This window comes from Fundulus heteroclitus, chromosome 16, assembly GCF_011125445.2.
Source record: "Fundulus heteroclitus isolate FHET01 chromosome 16, MU-UCD_Fhet_4.1, whole genome shotgun sequence".
In the NCBI taxonomy this organism is placed as follows: Eukaryota; Metazoa; Chordata; class Actinopteri; order Cyprinodontiformes; family Fundulidae; genus Fundulus; species Fundulus heteroclitus.
In genome coordinates, this window is record NC_046376.1 from 29,177,460 (window position 1) to 29,199,231 (window position 21,772).

At 42.7% G+C, this 21,772-nt stretch overlaps 1 protein-coding gene across 3 annotated transcripts in view; it reads left to right on the forward strand.

The window, feature by feature from the left end:
• LOC105938032 (RNA binding protein fox-1 homolog 2) overlaps positions 1–21,772 on the forward strand; it is a 75,067-nt gene that overhangs the window by 11,086 nt on the left and 42,209 nt on the right. For all 3 annotated transcript variants that reach the window (XM_036148383.1, XM_036148384.1, XM_036148382.1), the window contains exon 2: positions 4,830–4,880. In XM_036148383.1, coding sequence (XP_036004276.1) covers positions 4,830–4,880 — 51 coding nt within the window. The remainder of the gene's footprint in view (positions 1–4,829; positions 4,881–21,772) is intronic.

The window sequence follows — 21,772 nt, forward strand, 5'->3', positions numbered from 1 at the left end:
TTACCTCCATAAACTCCTCCTCCGCTTTGCTTTTTGCTTTTCTTTCCTCTGTAGAACCTACAGGGACTCTACAATTTGCTGGTCTGGGATAATTCAGGCCTTCGCTTCTGTGGCGCACCAAGATTTTCTCTTTCTCATCACGAGATGCATCAAACAAACCCTCACATCGACTGTGAAGAACACTCACTCAGAACGTTTTAGTTGACAGAAAAGAATGAATCCAGGAATAAATAAAGAAGCAATGCTCTAAAGTGAACCTCCAGATGTTCGGAGTCTCTGCACTCCGGTAACTGGGAGCCCTGCTTTGTAGAGTCGAGATCCTGGGCCCCAACGCAGGGCCTTTACGTCATGACGGTTCTCCTCTGCTCAATATAAGTCTGTCCGTTCTCCTGTAACCGCAGCGCTCCAAGGAGAGCGTTCCCCCTGGGGACGAGGCACGAGGGGGAAATTGGTTCCAGATGAAACAGGAAGTCGAAGGGAGAAGACAAAGAGAGAGCTGTTTCAGGCGGGGAAAAGGGAGGACGGGCCCCTAGTCCCCATACTCTGTTATTTGAGCTGTAAACTCAGAATGTCAAAATGATTTTGCTCTTTCATTTTTATTTTATTTGTCCCATTTTAAAAAAACAAAAAAAACCACAAAAAAAAACATCTGGCTTCTGTTCTCTTTTGGCTTCCAGCTAGCACACCCTGTCTGGACACGTCTTGATTGGTCAGGATTCCAGAACCTCTCAGCTTAAAAAAAAAAAAAAAACTCAACTTAATGCAGCCAGTTGCCTGCAGACGCCGCCTAACTAGGAAATGGAGTACAATTGTGTGCAAGATAAATCCTACAGTTCTGTTTTCTGGCCTCAGAGGCTCGTTACTGGACGTTAGTGAACAAACGGTGACGTGTAGACAAAGAAACACAGCCGGCAGGTCAGGGAGGAAGTTTTTGAGAAGTTTAAAGAAGGGTTAGGCTCTAAAGCTATACCCCAAGCTTTTTACATCTCATGGGGGCTTTTCAATCCATAATTTAAGAATGGGAAAAAAATATCAGAACAACTACAAACCTACTAAGACAGTGATTTGTCAGTGAAGCATCCAAAGAGGCCCGTTGCAACTCTGGAGGAGTGGTAGGGATTGTGCACTTAGGTGGAGGAATCCGCTCCCAGGATAACTACCAGTGGTACGCTGAGCAAATCGAACTATTCATGGAAGCAAGGAGAAAACCTTCGCTGACAGTCTGAAGAAGTCCTGTAGGTTTGCCACAAGCCATCTAAGGACATAAACATCAGATGAGGGGGAAAAAAAGTCAGACGCTGTGTTGAACCGGGCGATAAATCTGTTAATTTCAATTAGTATTTTTTTAGGTTTAACATTTGGAAAACCAGGATTTTTATTTTATTTTATTTCCGTGGGCTTCTGTGAACTTTGTACTGTATAAGTCCCAAAGAGGGAAAGAGTTTTGGTAACGGCATGCTATGTTGGAATATGTTTACGAAGATGAATGGTCAGGCTGCTCTAAAGTGGACCTTTTAAGTTATTCATTTCCTTCTTTTTTTGTAAGTTAGTTGAAGGTTACCCAAGTGAAGCCTGTTCTTAGATCCTTGCTCAGAACTGGCTTGTTGTGTAAAACCAGCAGTGCCAACCGTTCAGTGTTTGTCATTGTTTATAACAGCGGCGCCCGCCATCTTGTCTCTCAAGCATGTTTCACAGCTTGTATTTAGTCGCACTTTGAATTCCGGTCAACTCCAACGCGAGATGATTGAAATAAAAGCAAGTTTTAAAAAGTAATACCTGTAATTGATCTGATTTGGTATGATAAAATCGCAGGTTTTATATTTAAGCCTCACCGACCAGCCCTAAAGCTGTGTGTGGCAGACGCACACACACACACACACACACACATCTCCAAAGCGCACTATCCCCACTGCGGCACAGCGGTGGCAGCGCCCTGCTGTGGGCTTGCTTGTCTTGGCTAGGGATAAGCTGGTTAAGAATTGAGAGTAAGATAGATGGAGCCTAATGCAGGTCAGTCCTGGAAGAAAACCCCGTCAGAGGCTGCAGAAGTCTTGAGTCCGGGCAGAGTTTCACCTTTCAGCAGGACGACCCCCCTAAACACACTCAGAGCTGTAAGGGAATTGCTTAGACCAAAAGCATAGTCATGTTGGTCAGATGTTGACTCAAATCTAAGCCAGAAGTTTTTGCCAGACTTGGAACTAAATGTGTTCACAGCCATTATCTAGTCTGACTGAACTCGAGCTATTTCACACAAAAAAAATGAACGGACAAAAATGTGTCTTTGGTTTTCAGAACTGCTAGAGGGGGAAAAAAAACAAACAAACCAAAGACTTCCAGCTGCGCTTCATGTGAAGGTTTGCTGCAGATAGCATCCCTCCCTCCCAGTCGCAGTTTTACAGAGAGCACTTGTGGATTAATAGCCTTTTTCTCTGTCTGTTTACATAAACTTTGTGTCATCACAGCCCTCCGTCTCATACACTTGGCCTTGATTGGCTGGCTGAAAGCAATTAGGAAGCGATTCCCGCAGCGGGCAGCTTGAGGTCGGGGCTAGGAGGTTAACTCTGTTGACAGTCCTCGGAGTCTAAATCGGCCTTTTCTTTCTTTTTTTCCCCCTCTCTCTCGGTTAGAGCGGCCCGCGGCACATGGATTTCAAATATTTCCTGATTAAATTTACCCAACGGCGGAGTATATAGTTATTCGCAGGCACGCACATATTTCTTTCTGTTGCCCCTCCAGACCTCCCCCCTCACCCCTCTCCTCCTCCGGCTCTCTGTGGCTCAGTGAGACTCGCGCCTCAGCTCCTTTTCGAGTGCGGAGACATGAATCTCACCAGGCGGTCATGTTTTCTCTGCGACGCATACCAGCAGGCTGGGCCGTGCTCAAGTCATCTCTCCCTCTCTCTCTCTCTCTCTCACTGCTGTCAAAATATCGTTTAGTTAACTTTCCCTATTGTTCCAGGCCACCCCCACCCCACCTACTGTAGTGCTGAAGTAGACAAAGGCTCCCCTCGCCCGGGTCAGAATTGGCGCTGGGTGGGGAGGAAAAAAAAAGAGAAGAGTGGCGAGAGAGACTGAAATAATCTAATTAAAAGTAATTATAGAGCAATTAACCACAACAGTGGTTTTCTTAGGAGAGCCGAAGAGGAATCCGGTGCTACCGGTGGCTTTTGATTGGTCGATTCTGCCGGATGAAAGCTCAGGGTCAGCAGTCAGACCAGTAGCCGTTGGCTTGATTTACTTCTTTGTCTTTTTCCTCCATCGGAGTCTCTTCTATTCTCCCATGACTTACGACTGATAGAAGTTTACGCACAGCATGGGCGTGAAGAGTGATTACTATTAATTTGGGGCTTTTAAAGAAACATTTGAAATCTTTTTTTTTTTTTTTTTTTTTTTTTACAATGGAATGATTATGCATCCACTGACTTTGACGTCTATTAAAAAGAATTGAGACTGGCACTATATTGTACAGAGCAAATCGACAGTACAAAGTGACGGATACGGCGTCAAAAACAAGCATACAGCCCTAGCAGGATTTGGACAAAGGCTCTTGCAGAGAAATCACACTTTACAGCCGTCAACAGGCTCCTGACCTGATTCCCATAATACAACCGGTCATCTTATCGGGTTTGGTGGAGTTCATTTAAATCGGTCAGTTTCCTGACCCAGACCCTGCTTTTAGACATAACCCATATAGTTTCGGCACGGTTGAGCTCAGGACTATTCCAGAAGCTTGAGGTCAGCCTGCTTAACCCAATACCAAACCAGATCTGGTGTGTCCTGCTGGAACAGCCGACCTGCCGCCCTCGGGTTGGAAGGACATTGTCTAAAATGGTCAGGAGGTCACGCCTGCTGTGATTTTTGGAGATGTTGACACAGCAGTGCAACGTCCCACCGTGAAGGTAGTTTTCTTGACCAGCAGGCAAAGGAGGCCCCTGCTCTAAAAGCGACTCAAATTTGCAGCTGTCCACATGGACAAGCCAGATGCCCTGTGGTGTCAAAGTTTGTCAGGCAAACCAGAGATCGAGCTTTTTGACTCGTTCAAGCAAATGTCAAGCATGGTGATGGCAGCATCATGGTGAGGGTGTGCTTCTCTGCCCATGGGACCGAATGAGGGAGCAGGTCACCTCTAAATTGTTCAACTTCGCCTCAGCAATAAGGCATTTGAAACGTGGAATTGTTAGAGCGCTCTAACTGGATGATGATCTCTAATGTTGCTGTTAATCAGGACAACCATAAGCTTCCGGAAAGGCTCCCACTTCAATCTTATTTAATCGTTTGCACCGCCACTTTTTAGTTTGTTATTCTAAACATGTTTGAAACCCTGGACTTCTGCGTTAAGATTAAAGACACAATATGTTGAATGTGTTGTAGAGGCATAATTCAGCCTTAAACGTTTCTTTGCTTGTCAGTCTGGATGCATTTTGGTTTTTGCCTTTTGAGCACATTTCGCTGCACTGCAAAAACGGATCTAAAACTTAGTAAAATGTTCTTAAAATTAGTGTATTTGTCCTTGATTTGAGCAGGTAAATAAGATTATTTGCCAATGGAATGAGTATTTTTACCCCTAAAATAAGATAATTAGACACCCTGCACTTGAAATAAGGTGATGGAGATGAGTTGTTCCTATTTTAATTGCAAAAATCTTATTCCACTGGCAAATAATCTTATTTACCTGCTCAAATCAAGGACAAATACACTAATTTTAAGAACATTTTACTTATTTGAAGTTCCGTTTTTGCAGTGTGGTTTTGCTCCATCACGCTGCATCCACTCATTTACAGAAGCCTAGCAACTTAACGCTGCTCTCCTCCCTCCTGTTGTCTCTTTCAGAACAACGAGCCTTTAAACCCCGGTTTCCATGGATATGCACCTCACAGTCAGGTAAGAGATTAATATTTGCTTGCAAAGCTCAGCAAAAATAAACTTTGAGAATCCTTGACTCGCTCGGATGAGGTTGCTTTCTTCATCCGGCTGCTTTGGAAGCTGAAAGAAGCCAGAACAGACGCCATGTCTTGTGCAGTTGTGTGTGTGTGTGTGTGTGTGTGTGTGTGTGTGTGTGTGTGTGTGTGTACCGTTTCGTCAGTGCACACAGAAGGTTCCTCTAAAAATATGTATGTGGGTGTTTATCCACACGGCGCTGTAAAAAAGTATTAGCATATTTACAGATTTAGCCAGCTTTTGCTTTTTTTGTCACTTAAATGTTTCAGATCATCAAACTAATTTTATAATTTGGATAAAGATAACATAATTAGATAAAAGTACCTGTTTTCGAATGATTTCATTTATCATGAAAAAAGCTATTCATACTGACCTGCTAACCAACACATGTGATAAAGTAATCGGCACTCTTGTTAATTTTTGAACTAACTGTGATAACATCAGATTTTTTGGTAAGCAGGGTTTCATTTCATTTCCACTTGATTGCTGCCAGATCTGGAGAATCATAAATTCACTTGCATAATACAACGTCGCTGTCTGACAACAGGAAGTAGGCTAAAAGATGCCGAAGAGCAAAACATATACCACGATCTGCAGAAATTCCAGAAAAGATGAATCAATTTCTGAAGCATCTATCTTATTGGAAAGGCTTACAAAGCAGTTTCTATGGCTCCGGGTTCCACATTGAGAACTATTATGCACACATGAAGAAGACTTGGAATGGTGGAGAACCTTCCCTGGAGATGCCTGTCTATTTAAAATTACACCAAGAGGTCATCAACAGCTCATCCAGAAGGTCACAGAAGAGCCCAGGACAACATCTAAAGCTTTGCAGGCCTCACTTGCCTCGTTTAAAGGTGCATAGCCACGTTATTTGATATTCTTTTAAATTTATGTGTCAGTAATTCACTCTGGTTGCATACAAGGTTTTTCTGAAAGATTATCACGTCCAGCTGGCGTATCAGTTGTTATTTTGGTGTTTTTACTTTTGTTTTTGCTCAATTTGATAGTAAATAAAGCCCTCTGTGTATAATTATAATAAGAACGGAAGTACGGCACTGCTCATGTGTAGCAGGGGATAGACGAGAAAGCAGTTACCGGCTAATTGCATCTGCCAGCTTAGTGTGGAAACAATGAAGAAAGATCTGAGATTTAGTGTAAAAAGAAAAAGGCAAAAAATCTATGATTCCAAGAGAGAAAAGACTGGAATGTCACTTGGAATGCCGTATGAACGCTGGTGATCACTGAAGCAGAAGCTAAAGCTGCTGATTGCTCAGATGTGACCGCAGAGCTGATTGACGTGAGTAAACGTCCTTATTCATACTGTGATGATCATAATAGCAATGCTCATCTTAGCCTCTACAGCCTTAAGTACAAACAACAATTTAAGCGGAGCGATTGATTGATTGATTGATTGGTTCTTACCTTGATGCTGTGTCCCTGTTTCCGTTTATGAACCGGAATTTTATTTCTCTGTGATCTTCTGATATGAGGCTCTTAAAGTTGCTGTAGATCGGTCTATATAATTAATAACGGTTGGTCTTCGAGGCATTGCAGAGGGGTCAGACTCGGTCTGACATTATTTAGTAGTGATTTTTGTTGCCACCATCTGGCTTCCTGATAGTTATGCAGTACTGCCTGTAGATGTCACCATGTCTGTTTATATCTGCTCATCGCAGCCGGTGCTGGGTTATATTTAGGCTCAAAACGGACTATCAAAACACTATCAGGATGGACACTTGGTGTGTATATAACCTTATTTTATCATGATCAAATGCTTTTTGGTATTTTTTGAACACATATAATGTGGCTATGTACCTTTACGTCCAGTGTTTATTACTCGACATTGAGAGAGTGTCATGATTTCGGTTGTTGTAGGTGGTGTAGGGCAGGCAAGAGCTCGAGAGTCGCATGATGAGTTGAAGCTAATTTATTACGAACGACAAAGCAACAAACTTAAAGGGAAGGCAGATGACGACAAGGACGATAAGAAGACACGAGGAGCAGAGCAGAACAGGAATCCGTAGTGGAGGAGGGAGAGGAGACAGAAGGGAAGGCAGGTGAAAGCAATTAGCACAGGTGAAGGATATGATGGGAAGGAGCTGAATGAGAGGAATTGCATAGAAATGCCAGCGAAATAAAATATTCTTGATTCTTCTTGATTGTTGAGAAAGGAGGAAGACAGACCCTAACAACTAATATAAACGTAATGAATAAACAGGCTGTGGCAAAAATAAAACTAACGACTGGCTGGGAAGAAAGGATCTAACAGAAACATGAGTAAACCAACTAAACCCATAATTAACAGACTTACACTGACAGGTGCAAAAATCGCAAGAATGCACGAACCCCAGAAACTCTAAAAACAATCAAAGACCGGGGATCGTGACAAAGAGACTGAGGAAAAAATGGCGTCTGTAGGAAAGTTTGATGGAGAAAACCACTGCTGAGCAGGCCCATCTAACATTTCCCAAAAAAAAAACGTCCCTGGGCTGAAGAGACAACAGTGGAACATGTTGGTCTATCCAATTTCTCCTGGCTGGAAATGAACACACCTTGACAGAAAACCAACTCATCGTAATGACAGTCAAACATGGCGGTGGAAGTGTGGTGGTCCGTTGCTGCTTCAGGATCCGGACAGCTTGCCATCTTTAGTGGAGCCATGAAATTGAAATACATCTGGACAACTGGGCCATACAAAATGAAGGCTTTGAAAAAGAGGTGCTCCACATCTGGATCCACGTTTGACTGAGTAGCAGTGGCTTGGTGTCCAATAGGACGTTCTCGTTTGGAAAAGGATGAAATCCATCATGTCTGATGTTAAAATAAGGTTTAAAAAAAAGAATGAACTCAAAGCAAAAACAAATCTGTGATGGGGCAAACACTTTTTGAAAGACTAGTTTTGCTTCTTTTTCTAGTCTGAATTGATGCGACAATTTCCTTTCAGATGATGAATGTGTTCAGAAACCCCGTTGATTCTTCCCGACCGGCTCGTCCATCCGTCGCCTCCCTCCTGCTTGCCCCAATCGTCCTGATTGGAGACGTGCCTCAGTACCTCGGCGGCGGTGCTGTTCGGGGGGAGCTCGCGCGCGTCGTCCCCCGAGAGGCGCTGAATGGAAGCAGAGCTGCTTGTGACTAAGCTTCCCTTTCAAACACTCGATCCTCGGAAAGTGGGGTGAAATTATCCTATCACCCGCTCCGAGCCGAGCTCCGCGCGCGCTCTCTCCGCACGCGGGGGCCTTTTCACGCGGCTGTTTTCCCATCCTTTCAGTCTGCAGCTCCTCTCATCCTTTCCTCATTTTCTCTCTTTTCTCCGCACACACACACACATATTGCTCTCAGTAATCACTGCCTTATGCGTGCAGAGCAGAGGACGAGGAGCCGAGCATTTTGTTATCTGCCTTCCAGCAGCGGAGCATACTGAGAGGCTCAGCGCGTCTCAGGACCCTGCGTGCGTCAGAAGGGCGTGCGCAGTTATTCTAATGGGCTTTTACATATTATGTCAATCCTTGTGTGTGTGTGTGTGTGTGTGTGTGTGTGTGTGTGTGTGTGTGTGTGTGTTTTCAGTGCGTGTGTTTTGGATGTGCAGCTCTCTAGCAGTGCCACAGGAGGGGGGTATTGGTCTGTGTGTCTGTGTGCGCCCCCCCCAGCATCCCTCCCCCCAGCCTCCCTCCCCTCCACACCAGATGGAAGATTCTCCCAAACCTTCAGCTCTTTCTTGTATACTCTGCTCTTCTCCTCCTTTTTTTTATTTTTATTTTTTTGTTGTTTTTATTTTTTGTTAGGAATCCAGTTCCAAAATGCCAGTAAACACGAGGTTCAGAAGTTAATTTTTATTTAGATTGCTTGTTCTTGTCCCTGCTGACCCACAATTCTGCTATTTTTGGTTGGATGATGCTCACTTCACAAGAGAAAATGGGGGAGATTAAAGGCATAAAAACAAGAGGAGGATGAGCGGGAGCCGGGGGAGAGGCACGGATGCAATCCCACTGACATATACTATCTTGCAAATGTGTTCATACTCCTTCATGCTGTTCAGATTTTGCCACGTTGCGAACAATAACCGGGGTCGTATGTGAGAGGCCAGAGCAAAGTGGTGAGGGGTGAAGCGGCAGGATGACGAAACGTGGTTCTGAGATTTGTTTTAGAAATAAAAAGTCTGAAGTGAAAGCTCTTTTACTCTGATACCCCTCTAATAAAACCAAGTGCAACCAACAGCCTGAACGCACAGTCCCCACGGTAAGAGATGTTAAAATCTTAATGTAACACATTTAGTTTTGTGGATGTAAAGTGCAAGAATGCGAGAAGTCACTGACTAAAGCGCTGGAGCTCCATGTGCTTGAACACGAGTGCCTGAGCAGTGTTTCAAACCCTGTTAGTCATCTTTTACATTAAGAACCGACGCACAGTTCTGGACTTGCTTTATAGATGATTTAGAGAGTAGTTCCTGCTAATATATTCTGCCCTCTAGCACAATGGCTGCCGGTTATCATGTAAATGGAGTTAGCCAAGCCTAGCTTTGGAAGATTGGTCCGTGAGCATGGCGGCAGTACATTTGTCTTGGTTGAGCCCCTGTCCTGTAATATTTATGCATGTTTGAACTGCCTGTAGGTCTGCCTGTGTCAATATGAGTATGTTACACGGCTTGTGTGTGTGTGTGTGTGTGTGTGTGTGTGTGTGTGTGTGTGTGTGTGTTATACATCCATTCAGGCGGCCCATTGTTGTTTTAAAATTTAAAGTCATTACATCTCCCTGCTGCAGTCCATCTAAAAAATTTTTTTATTTTTTTTTCTAAACTGGGAACGGTCATTCCTGGGTTCTGGATCATAGATGCTGGGATGGGAACAATTTTTTTTTTTTTTTTTTCAGATCATCAAACAAATTTTCATATCAAAGATAACCTGATTAAATTAACATTCTGTATTCAGTGGCTCCAATCTCTCCAAACCAACCTGGCAAACGTAAAAAATAAAAACATTTAAATAAATGAATAAAAACAGTAATCACTCTCTAAACCTAATAGCTGGTTGTGCCACCCTTGGCAGAGAAACTGCAATCAAGTGTTTGGGATAACTGGCAATCAGCCTCTTATGGGACTGAAGGCATTTTGGCCCCACTGTTTTTCTGCAGAATAATTTTAATTCAGCCATAAAGCAAGGTTTTCAGTCATGGCCCTAAACAACCTGTTTAAGGTCCTGCATCACAGCATTTCAGTCACATTCTGGACTTTGACTAGGCCATGTCCTTGTTTTTTTGCCATTTGGAGGTCAAGTTGCTGGGTTGCTTCTGATTATTGTTCTCTCGAGTGACCCGAGTGTTCCCATCTGGTAAAGAGCGGGATTCACGGTTCCATCAGTGAAGGCAAGCCATCCAGGTTCTGGAAAAGCAGACCAGACCCCATTAAGCTTCCTACATCGTGCTTGACCGTCTGTTAATTTGTTGATTTTTATTTTATTTTATTTTTTCTAAAATGCTATCAGATGACTGAGCCTACCTGAGGCCAGTGAGCCCGGTGTTGTTCTTGTGTGGTCTGTACGAGTCGTTGATGCTCTCCTGGAAGAAGGAAATCACCACTTGCATGTTTTCTCTGCTCGCATAAGGGCTCTGAATGTGGTTCACTGCCGTCTTAAAACCAGTGACTTTTTCACATCTGGTCTTGGATCATTTCAGAGACACGATGTGGTGCTTTTTGAGATCTTTTAGTCTACTTCCTGTGGGTTGGTCAGATCCTAGTGAGGTGATCTCACATTTGGAGTAATCAGGTCTGGGTATGACTCGGGGAAACTGGACGCCGCTTTCCAACAAGTGAAGTTATTTCAAGTAATTTTAAATTTAACAATGTTGCCTCTTAACATGTGAGAACAGATAGCTGCATTCCCTTTTTAATAGATCTTCATTTGAAAACCACTCTTTGTTTTTACTTGTATTATTAGAAAACAATAGCCCAATTGGAAAGACAGAAAAGAACTGTTAGAGGGGAAATGCTTTTTTTTTTCCACATAACTTTAGATTTATTTGTTGAAAGTGTTTTTTTTATTTATTTTGCTTTGATTAGTCGGTGGCCGTCAGATGGACGTTGCCTTTGTTGGCCAATCAAGGTGCACCAGCCTGAATCCAATCAAAGCACATCTGTGTGTACACTGTAAGCATGTGTTTATTTCTGTGTCCAGCCTGTGGACTTAATCCTGGGATCATCCCCCATTCATCCCCTCATCCTCCTCACTTACAGCCCTAATCCTGTCATCCCTCTCTCTTTCTCTCCACCCTGCCCCTTTATCCATTTATCTCTATCCCGTTATCTCTCGTTCACATCCTCTGTACACCTTCTCTAGTCCAGCTAGCTTTTTTTTTCCACCCCCTCTACCCCTCCATCACCACCTATCTCTCCCTTCCCTTTCATCCCCTCATCCCTCTGGACCCAGTTTATAGCCAGAATCAGCAGATGTCTGAATGCTTGGCATCAGGGCTTTTTTTTTTTTTTTTTTTCCGCAGAGTTCAGTCCCTCCCATATGAAAGTGCAGTGCAAGGAACTGCACTCCCGTCTCTGCAAATTAAGCGCCTCCTAACAATGCAGTGTTGGAAAGTGGCGGAACCGAGCCAGAAGGGGGGGAAAAGGCGCAATGCAGCGAAATACAGATTCATTTTAAGCTTGAAGCTCCAGGTTGTGGAATGGGAGTTCAGTTGGACAGCTGCAGGAGAGAGATGACGATCTAGGAGACTACCCACGCAGCTAGCTACTTTTCCGGCCTACCCACCACTGCTTTTTTTGCAGCTGACAGCCTGCCATGCAATAAATAAATCATCAAAAAAAAGCTGCAATGCAGTGGGGGTCGCCTTCTGTACTCTCAGGCAGCCAGTGCGTGGATGGGAGACATCTTCCTTTCGCGCTTCTTCTCCCCGCAGAGGCTTGAAGAGGCAGCAGAAAACAGACTCTATCTGGAGACAGGCTTAGGTGGCTGCGTGGAGGGATGGATGCTTTGATGGATAGGAGGCACTGAGACGGAAAGGGAGGGAAAGTTTTTAAAAGAGGGGCGGGAACAAGAGGAAGCAGAGGGGGGGGGGGAGCAGCAGCAAGACGTGTAACGCGAGCATGTGAATGACAGCCTCGGAGCAACGAGGAGAGAGAGAGAGAGAGAGAGGAGGAGAGAAGAGACTCAGGCTGGCAGGAGGAGAGAGACGGAAAGGCCCAAGGGGGATCAGAGCGGCTGGGCCGCCGAGACGAGGAGAAGCGAGGTCGAGAGTGACAGGCAGACGGAGCTTGTGTGCTGGAGAAGTGGGAAGAAGGGGCGTCGGCTAAGTGAAGGGGGGTGGGGGGAGCGAACAAGGGAAAAGGGAATTTTGAACGTGTGAGACAGACGTGGACTAAAGCCATCTTCAGCTCATGGTCCTGGGGCACAGGCACAGGAGAGGTGGAGGAATACGAGGAAGAGGAGGAGAAGAGACACAAAGGGAAGGAGAGGGTGGAAGGAGCGGGATAGTGGAGAGCTGGTCTGCAGTCGTTCCTCTGGATCAGACAATGATGGGGCTGTACTACCCAGCTCTGCTCCCGGTAAGTTCACTGCTTCAGCGGAGCGTGTTTTTCACAACTACCCCGTGCACATTTCAGTCTGTGCAAGGCTGAGCTGCAGACGTGATAATGTTTTTTTTTTTCTTTTTCTTTTTTTTTCTGATGAGTGGAGTTTGGCTTCCTGTTGAAGTAATTGGTGTGCTTTTAAAGGTACTGCCCGTTCAGCTCTGCTGTGCCTTGGCCCAGGTGAGGCCTCTGTCAGATAGTTGGCAGAGTTTCAGACCAGCAGCAGAGCTTGTCCCTGCAGCTTTGCCGTTCTCTTCTTGTATAACACGTTGCAACCTATTATTGCTGATTGTACTGTTTTTTTTTTGTTTATAGTTCGTAATCCAGTATTCAGAGTTTTGTGGCACATTTCTGATCTCCACTTTTTTTGTAAAGCTTTGTCCAACCTAAGATTTTAATAAGTTCAGATTTTTCTTGAAAAAATTTAAAATAGAAATATGTACAATTGGGCTGGATGATATAGAAAAAAAGCATATCCATGAAATAGAAATCATATTGATATTGATAATTATCAACAAACTCCAAGCGTATACTTTATGTGCAGCCCTGGCCGTTTTGTGCTGTTGCTTAATTACCTACAGTATTTTAAGATAAAGAACTCACAAACACTGAATTCATACTCAACCCTGTATTCAACCATTTTTTCACCAAGAATACAAGATTTTGAAAAAGATAGAACTTTTTAAAGGGGGCGGATGACTGTAATATTAACCTACATGGCTAGAATGCAAAAGGAAGGAAAACTGTTATTCTATTGATCTTTTTATTGACCCTTTTTATTCTGTCATCGATACGTCTGTCGATCGAGAAATATAGTTATTGAACTATCGTCCAGCCCTGTCATACAAACTGTATTTAGTATTTTTCTAGCTTTCCAACCACGATTGTTTGTAAATGACTTATATTAGAGCCAATGCTATTTTATATTACTGTATGAAACAGTCACTGTAAAAAAGGTATGGCTATTTGAATATTCACACCTAAAATGATATGGAACTGACATTTCAAACCATCATAGTAGTAGACTGACATTTACAGTAGTTACTAGTGTACAATGCGTATATTAGTAACTATTGCAGTCGGTGCGTCTAACTTTGCTAAAACCTCCATTTTCTGTATATATTCTGTCCTTTCCTTAACCCTGAGATTTCTAAAAAAGGCTGCCAACATTTTAAAATCCAACATGTTCGGTCACTTAAGGTTGAAAGTTTAAAATTTTCACCATGCAGCCTTCCTGTTGTCTGCTTTAAGTCTCACGCTCTCTCCTGCTCTTGCTGCTTGAAGGAGTTGATGACTTGTTGTATAAGATAGTTTTCTTGTGAGTAGCTCAAAGTTATAGTTGGTAATTGTTTTCAGAAACACTTTTTCTTATACTGGGTAAAATCGTCCTTCCATCCTGAAAGTAGTCAATACATCTGTCCTTTCTTGGACTTGATTTTGACCCACCTCACTAATACTGAAAATACTTAACCCTAAGCGTCAACATAACCTGGTTTTGTTTAGCATGATACAATCACTAATCAGAAAAACATCATTTGATTTTGTGGCCAGCTAGTTATATAATTCTTACAATAAACGGTATAATAATTGTGACAAAAATCATCTGTTTCCTGTCAACACCTTTAGTAGCATCCTATATTACTGAATAGCTTGGTTAGCAGATATGCCACAGCTAGCATAATAACTTCAGCAACTGTCTCCTGTGTATCTCCTGAAAAATGCAACTTGATTTGCTTTCTCTCTAATTCTCTGACGGCCTGAATGAACGGCAGACATGTTTTGCAGAAAAATAAAGCTTATTTTGGTACAGCTTCTTGCCCTCTCCTCTGGCTTTCCCGCACCGATGCTGAAAATAGATCTTATGGTATTGTTTCCCCTCAGAAATGGCGTCCGCTCTGAAGCGCGATCTTCTCGGCACAACCTGCACAATCAGCTGTTGTGGTGCATTCACTGATTTGAAAATTATTGGATATGTGACTTTTACCACTGATGAAGCCGGAAACTGGCCAAAATGGTTGAGTTCTTGATGCGTTTGCAATTATTGCTCGTCGTTGTTGGTTTTTGTTAATCTAATATAGACCATCTTCGTGTGTTGCTGCAGCAGAGGCAAAACAAGAGCAAAAACTGCACATCTGCATTACCTGATCAGAGTAAAAACATTGCATTACACTAATATTGACTTCAAATCCTAGTTTGATACTGTTGATGTTGTGTACTGGGGTGCTCTTAGCATATGGCGGGTGTGTCTGTGCTACTTTAGCCGAGAGACGCCTGAGGATGAGAGCTGCTCTCTGGCTCTGTTCTAGCATGTCTTGCTCTCTGCTCGTGGTTTCCTCTGGGCCCGAGGGCGGCTGTTGGGATCGTATCGAGATGGTAAAGAGGGGAATGCACACATGGACGCGAGGTAGCAACTGCTAAGACCGCATGTGTAGACATGCACTTTTACATTTGATACTGCAGGCTTTCTTCCTGCTGACTCCACACAGTGGCACGTTGTTTCATACGCGTGTGTGTGTGTTCTCCACATCATGTCATGTGCAGAAAGGATAGAGGCGAAGGATTTGTCGAGCAATTTTTACCGTTGTCATCCAAGCTGTCCGTCCAGTTTAAGCTTCATCTGTGCACTGGATTGAGAGAGGCAGGTGCCGAGGCACGCACGTCTCTGTGCACACAAACGCCACTTCTTCTGGAGAGCTTCAGTAGCATTTGTCTTGTTTGCACCCTGCAACACGTTTTATGTGTGTTAGCAAACATACAAAAACGATTAAGATTAACAATACATGCATCTTTACATTATTGATCCGGTTGCTGCAGAGATGCACCTATCTGTGGTTTACGGTTGATTTTAGATCTGTTTTTTGTAAACCTGACCTGCCAGTACTGAGTCTTGCTGATTAAATGTTTTTAGGAACTATAATTGGCAATCTTTAAAAAGTGTTTTTTTTTTCTTTCTGGCCTTTTTTGCGGTAATCAGTCTTTAAATATTCCTGTTGCAGGAAGAAGCGACGGCACACTGTGTGAGGAGGAACTATTGCTGTAAAACAAGGTTCTAGTTAGGTTGCAACGAGGCAAAATTAAATTATTCCAGGATAATTTTCATTCATATCAGGTTTATTTCCCAAAGGGCTTATAGATGTCAGCATTTACCTTGAACCCTGGATTTAAATACATTTGCTTAACAGTTGAGCCGAAAAGTATTCATACCCCAGGCAGGTTTACTAAAGTAATCTTTTAATTTTACCAACAAATTTCTTCTGATGAAAACGATGTTAGCATTTTGAAGTGGCCCAGCCAATCCTGAGTTTCTGGAGGGAGCTAAAGATTAGGGTGACGGCGAAGAGGCTTTCCGGGTTCAAAGCCTTGGAGCTCATTATTTCCTAAATGCCAGTTCAAACGGGCAACAAGCTGGTCAGCAATCGCTAAACGGTGGACGGTCTGCACTTGTATAGCTCTTTTGTCAAGTCCTGAGGACCACAAAGCCCTTTACACTATATTCAGCCGTTCATCCATACATAAACACATTCACATACTGGAGTTAAACCGGCAACTCGGCGGTTATAGGGTGAACTCCTATCTCCTGCTTACCTGACTCCGCCAGATAGATTTGCTCCGCATATCCATCTGGAAACCTTCCGTTGAAGTAACTTTGGGAAGGGGCGAAAATACTGGTTAGCTGATTGGCCTATGTTGGTGATAGACGGGCCAAATGAACCAATCAGATTCGTCGTCACTCTGTTACGAGCGACGACGAAAACACAACCACAAGCCAAGCTACTCTTGCTGCTGCAGGTAAAGGCTCGTTAGCTCAGCAAAGAAATACTCTGTAATTCCGATAAAACTTGCTCGATAGCCACGCTAACGCTAGTTTCATCGGCTGAAGCCGCCATGTTCTTTAGACTGAACTGTCGCGCTTCCCGTTGCGTCACACCTCAACCCGCCTCAAAGCCAACGCTGATTGGACGTTCGTTTGGTGAACGGCTCCAAATTTTCTTTAACGGAGAGTAGCCAGACTGATCTGCGAGTGAAACCTTGAAAGCTCGCGAGATCAGGATGGTCTCACGAGGCTAATCTCCTGCACCACTGTTTCCCCAAAAATAAGAAGCGGTTGATTTGGGTAAAGCCAATAAAGATGGATTGTTGAGAAGGGTGCAAATAATTTTCAACATTTAATAAAAAAAACACATAAATATAAATATATATGCCAACAATGCTAAAGTTGGTGTCTGCTGCAGAGCTTTCTAAGACCAAATTACGAGTATTACATGATATTCAACCTGTCTGGGCTGCATTTGATCTTCTGCTGTCCAAAATTGAAAACTCTTACAATAAGGATAATGATTATTAATAATTATGTAGAATAATTTATTCCTGAACAGAGATTATTTAAAACAGTTTGTAAAACCACGAAAATGGAACACATTGAAAGCTTTTAGGCGTCAAGACCACCTTAAAATTACACATTGAGCATAAAAAACATGACGTATGTACCTAAACTGAAATGTTATATTGATTACAGCTTCTTTAAAACCCAATTTGTGAATTATGAAACCTTTATCTGTGAACTGAAATGCAGTACTCTTTAGTTTTCCTGTGACCATTGTTGAAATCCTGTCTCATCTTGTTGTTGTGAGCTGGAAATGTCATCAAAGCTTACAGTTTGTAAAAGGAAGACTAAATTGTTCATGTGTAGATAATTTGAACTGGCTTTAGCATATTATATTAGCGATTAGGTCGATCCGCATTAGCTGTTACAATTATGAACCATAAATAGGAATGTCTCTGTTTCTTTTCCTCATGAACGTAGAACCTTACCTTAATGCTGACAACATTCCTAAATCACCATATGTTCTAAATGAGCGATAGAGGTCGAAAGGTTAAAAAGATTCAAATGAGCAACTTTTCCGTGTGCAGTCACAACTTCTCCCACGAAGGGTGTTGTTTGTGCAACCCAGTCGTGCTTTGCTACATTGCATTCATTGATTAACTGCTCTGGTATATCATATTAAATGACTGGAAAAAGACTGAAGTTTTGATTTCCTGACCATCTGGTCTCCAGTCAGGCCCGATCAGCCTGCGGTGTGTGTGTGTGTGTGTGTATAATTGGATTCTTTGATCAAACTTAAGTACTTCATCAGCTGATAAACTGACATATAGTGTTACATAAGTGATAAACACCTCTTCACCCTCACGCACCACTCATGCCTTTATAAGCATTTATAAGCACCTGACTGTATAATATTCTGCTCGTACTGATGTATTCTCTTTCCCTTTTAAATGTCACAATTTAAATGCATCTCTCGCCGAGATGCTTATTTCCCCTCTATTTTCCTCTGCCCTTGTTTGTTTCTCCTCATTTTTTTTTTCTGTTTTCCTGCAAGCATGTGCAGCTTTAAGCTAAACACATTATTCATCTTCAATGAGAATGACAGCAAATGGAGGATAGCGCCCGTAATGAGGGGTAGATGGGTAGCTCCGCGTGGGAATGCACTGTGAAGGTGACACTCCACCAGCCACGCCGTTCCTCCTGCAAAATTTATCGCGCCGCTTTCTATTTTTGGCAGCCTGTCTCTCTAGCATGTTGTAGATAAGAGTTATTTAGAGTATAGAAGTAACTTTGAGTTTGTCTGTATGATTGAGGACGCTGTTATAACTCAGTTACACCCTACTGGTCAGATTTGGACACACTGTTGTCATGCAATGGCTTTTCCTTATTTTTTTATTACTTTCTACATTGTAAATACATAGTGAAGACACCAAAACTGTAAAGCAGAAGTATATAGTATTATGTAGCAAACAACGAAAGGTGTAAAATGACTCCATACATCTTTTATATCCTTTGAATATTGTAACGTTCTCTGTCGATGTCGTCCAGTCGAGCCTAAATCACCTCCATCTTGTCCAGAATGCAGCAGCCCATCTTTTAACCAACACCTCCCAACGTGTGCATATCACACGTCCTTCAGGACATCCAGTCAGCTTTATTGCATGAAAAGGCAGCTGGCAGGATTGGGCCTTGTCAGTGGTGATACCCTCGCTCTGGAGCCAGCTTCCTTTGTACCACGGAGCCATCACCGAACCAGGCCTTTTAAAAGGGAAGTTCTAGATACATTTGTCCAGAAAAGCTTTTAACGATGCTAAGCACATTATTCTTCTTTTAACTGAATTATTTAGTTTTCTATGATGTTTTTGAGTGTTTTTATCATTTCATTGTTATGCACTTTGGTCTCCTTATTTGGATGTTTTAAAGCATATAATGAATCAATGAATTAAATGAAATATTTTAGATTCTACAAAGTACTCTCGACATTTCCTCAATCAGGTAGCCACCTGAAACGGTTTCCTAACAGTCTTGAAGAAGCTCCCCGAGGTAGCAAAAAAAGATAAAGACAACCCACTGAAGGAGAAGGTGTGGTCAAACTTCTGACTGGTGGTGTATTTCAGATTGAAATAAGAGCAAAAAAGAGAACATTTTGTGAATCGGTTCTCTTTATGAGAGAGGTTGGAGCCATCAGACTTTACTGAAGGATCCTACTTCGTCTGGGAAAGTCTTAAAGTATTCTATATGTCTGGATAAATATGGGAAGAAATTCAATTCAACATTCAATTTTCCATCCATCTGTTTATCCATCAATTTATTAAATGGTCCTCCCACTATCATCCATCCATTTCTCATTCCTTCCGCCCTTCATCTGTCTGCCCGCCCGTCCAAACGTTAAAGCCTGACCGCTGTAGAAATATCTTCCATTAACGTGTGCATCTTTTGTGTTCCCAAAAATTTGACGGGAAGCTCACATGAAAAAGGGAAATAAATTCTCTGGTCTTATCAGGCTTGTGGACGTAACTTTGTGCACCCGCCCGTACCTGCTGGGCTGTAATGGCTACCTGCCCCGCTGTCAGCACATATCAGGCTGATGCCAGCAAACACAAACTGCAGGTAGCACATGAATTAGACAGCACTGCTCTGAAGGCTGAACCTGAATGTCCATATTTTGGTAGTGACCGTCTAAAGGTGGAGTTGCCTGACTTCTGCATGGTTAATAATTTCAGTCTTTACGAGTAGATGTAAAACTGCCAAACTGAGCTGATTTTCTTTGACAGAATTGATAAATAAATCTCCTCTTGTGGAGATTTTTGTCTTTTGCCTTATAATCCAGCTGTGTTGCACATTAGTCATAGTGACAAATCAGTTTAGTTACAGATTTATTAAGGGGCACTTAATCCTTACTGAAATTGTCTACCGCACTGGACAGAATCATAGGACGGGATTGACGGGAGTTGTGCTTTAAAACCCTCAAAGTTCCAGACTAAAATGACACAACATAAAGCCGGAGAAAACACTGTGTACATGTACAGCCACTCCACCTCCGGGTTAACTGCCTCCCCACTGCCCGTAAAGCATCAGAGATATTGTCCCACACTAATGCTGCTCTAAGTGTCCACTGCCCTGGGCTCCGTGGCTGTATGAATCCGGGGAGAGGTGTGAAAGTCCTCCACATGTCACCTCACAGCGCGCATTCGTCAACGGAGACGGGCTGATTGCAAATGATGTACAACACGGACAAAATGCAGAGCAGCCCTGTGTGTTGGGCACTTGTACCTCTTATGTTGCATCTGCGCGAAAAACTAGGGGAACAATGACCCCTTCATTAATGCTTTGCATTGATTCACTGTGCAGCAGATTCTCTGCGCTGCTCAAGTTTTGCATTCACGATTCTTCTCATAGCATTGTACAAATAATGAATCTTGTAGCATCCAATCAGAATTTTAAATGCCTCATACCTGTGAAAGGGGCCTAGTCACATTTTGGTCATAAAAAGAGAATACAAAAAAAACTACATTCATCTTTAAATAAAACTATATGCGGCAAGCATTCATCCTGATAGAGGTTGACGATCAAAAGCTGAAGAATGCGTGCACTAATCAGAATATTTGCAGCAGTTTTCCCATCTCCGGGTTTTATAAAGCTATGACCAGTTTAAAGCAGCGCTAAGTAACACTTTTACCTCAATATGTCCTCTTTTAAGGCCCTGTGATGGTAGTGTAAGCGTTCGAGACGATTAAGGGGTCTGCCTTCTCCCCCTGCTCCCTGTGGCCAGAAAACCCCACTTGCAACTTTCTATGCCACAACCCGGTGGCTCTGTTCTCGTTCTTTACGACAGCCCAATGTAAGGCCATTGCCGTAGCCACGCACCCCTCGCTGCGCTACTCACAGGTGATCATAGAACACTGTTACACTACTTTACATTATATTAGATCAAGTACAATAGTACCCACCTCTTTAGATATTTCATTGTGATATGTCTTCCAGCTGCTTTGAGAGTGACAGTGTGGGCCAAGGAACCTGAATCATTCAAATCTGTGTATACACGCAAATCACCCACGGCTGATGTGCAGAAAATTCTGCAAGCTTTTGACTTTTGCTGGATGCTGCAGCGGCCCTCGGATCAAGCTCCTGAATTTCACGAGCCAAACAGGAGAAGTCATGCACCAGATCTGGCAAATTTCAGAATAAAATCACCCCACCAATCTCCGCTAACTTGACTAGTGTAAACAAAAAGCAAAATAGAAACCTGAGGAAACAGTGGAGGCTGAAATAAGATATTTATTTAAACATGTTTTGCCCTAGAAAACGAAAACCATAGCTGTTTTTTTAATATGGGGACAGCAACAGAAAGCATCACATGAACTTCTGTTCTCACGAGCGCCATTTCCACAGTCGGGGTTGTCACTAGCCGGTGTGTACCGGGAGCACAATCTGTACCATTCGCTCCTTTGCGCATGTGCAAACGGAATAACTTCTGGTTTGCCTTTATTAATTTAAAAAGGACCAAAAAAAAACATTCCATCTTTTCCTACAAAATGCTATGGTTCACTTTATAGCAGTAATTATCTTGTACGAAAAATAGATTGTATTAGAAAATAACTTGAGTTGGCTGTAACGCATTTGATGTCAATGCCCCCTCTAGTGGACACATCGCAGACAATAGACGACCTTGTTGTTACGTCAGCCACATCATTTATTTCTTGCAAAAACATAACTGCTAGTGACGAAAGACTTTACTTAACTGTGCACTCCAACAGTGTTGATAAAAGAATTCATCCGTTTGCAGAGTAAAAAAAAATATTGAATTACAATTTTTGCTCTGTGTGACATGATCATTGCGCATGCTCAGAGCAGTAAAAGCGTCCATTGAAATGCGATTTTAACCAATTTTTAAAAGTATTTTTATTATTCCCTATAAATAATGCAATATTCATATAA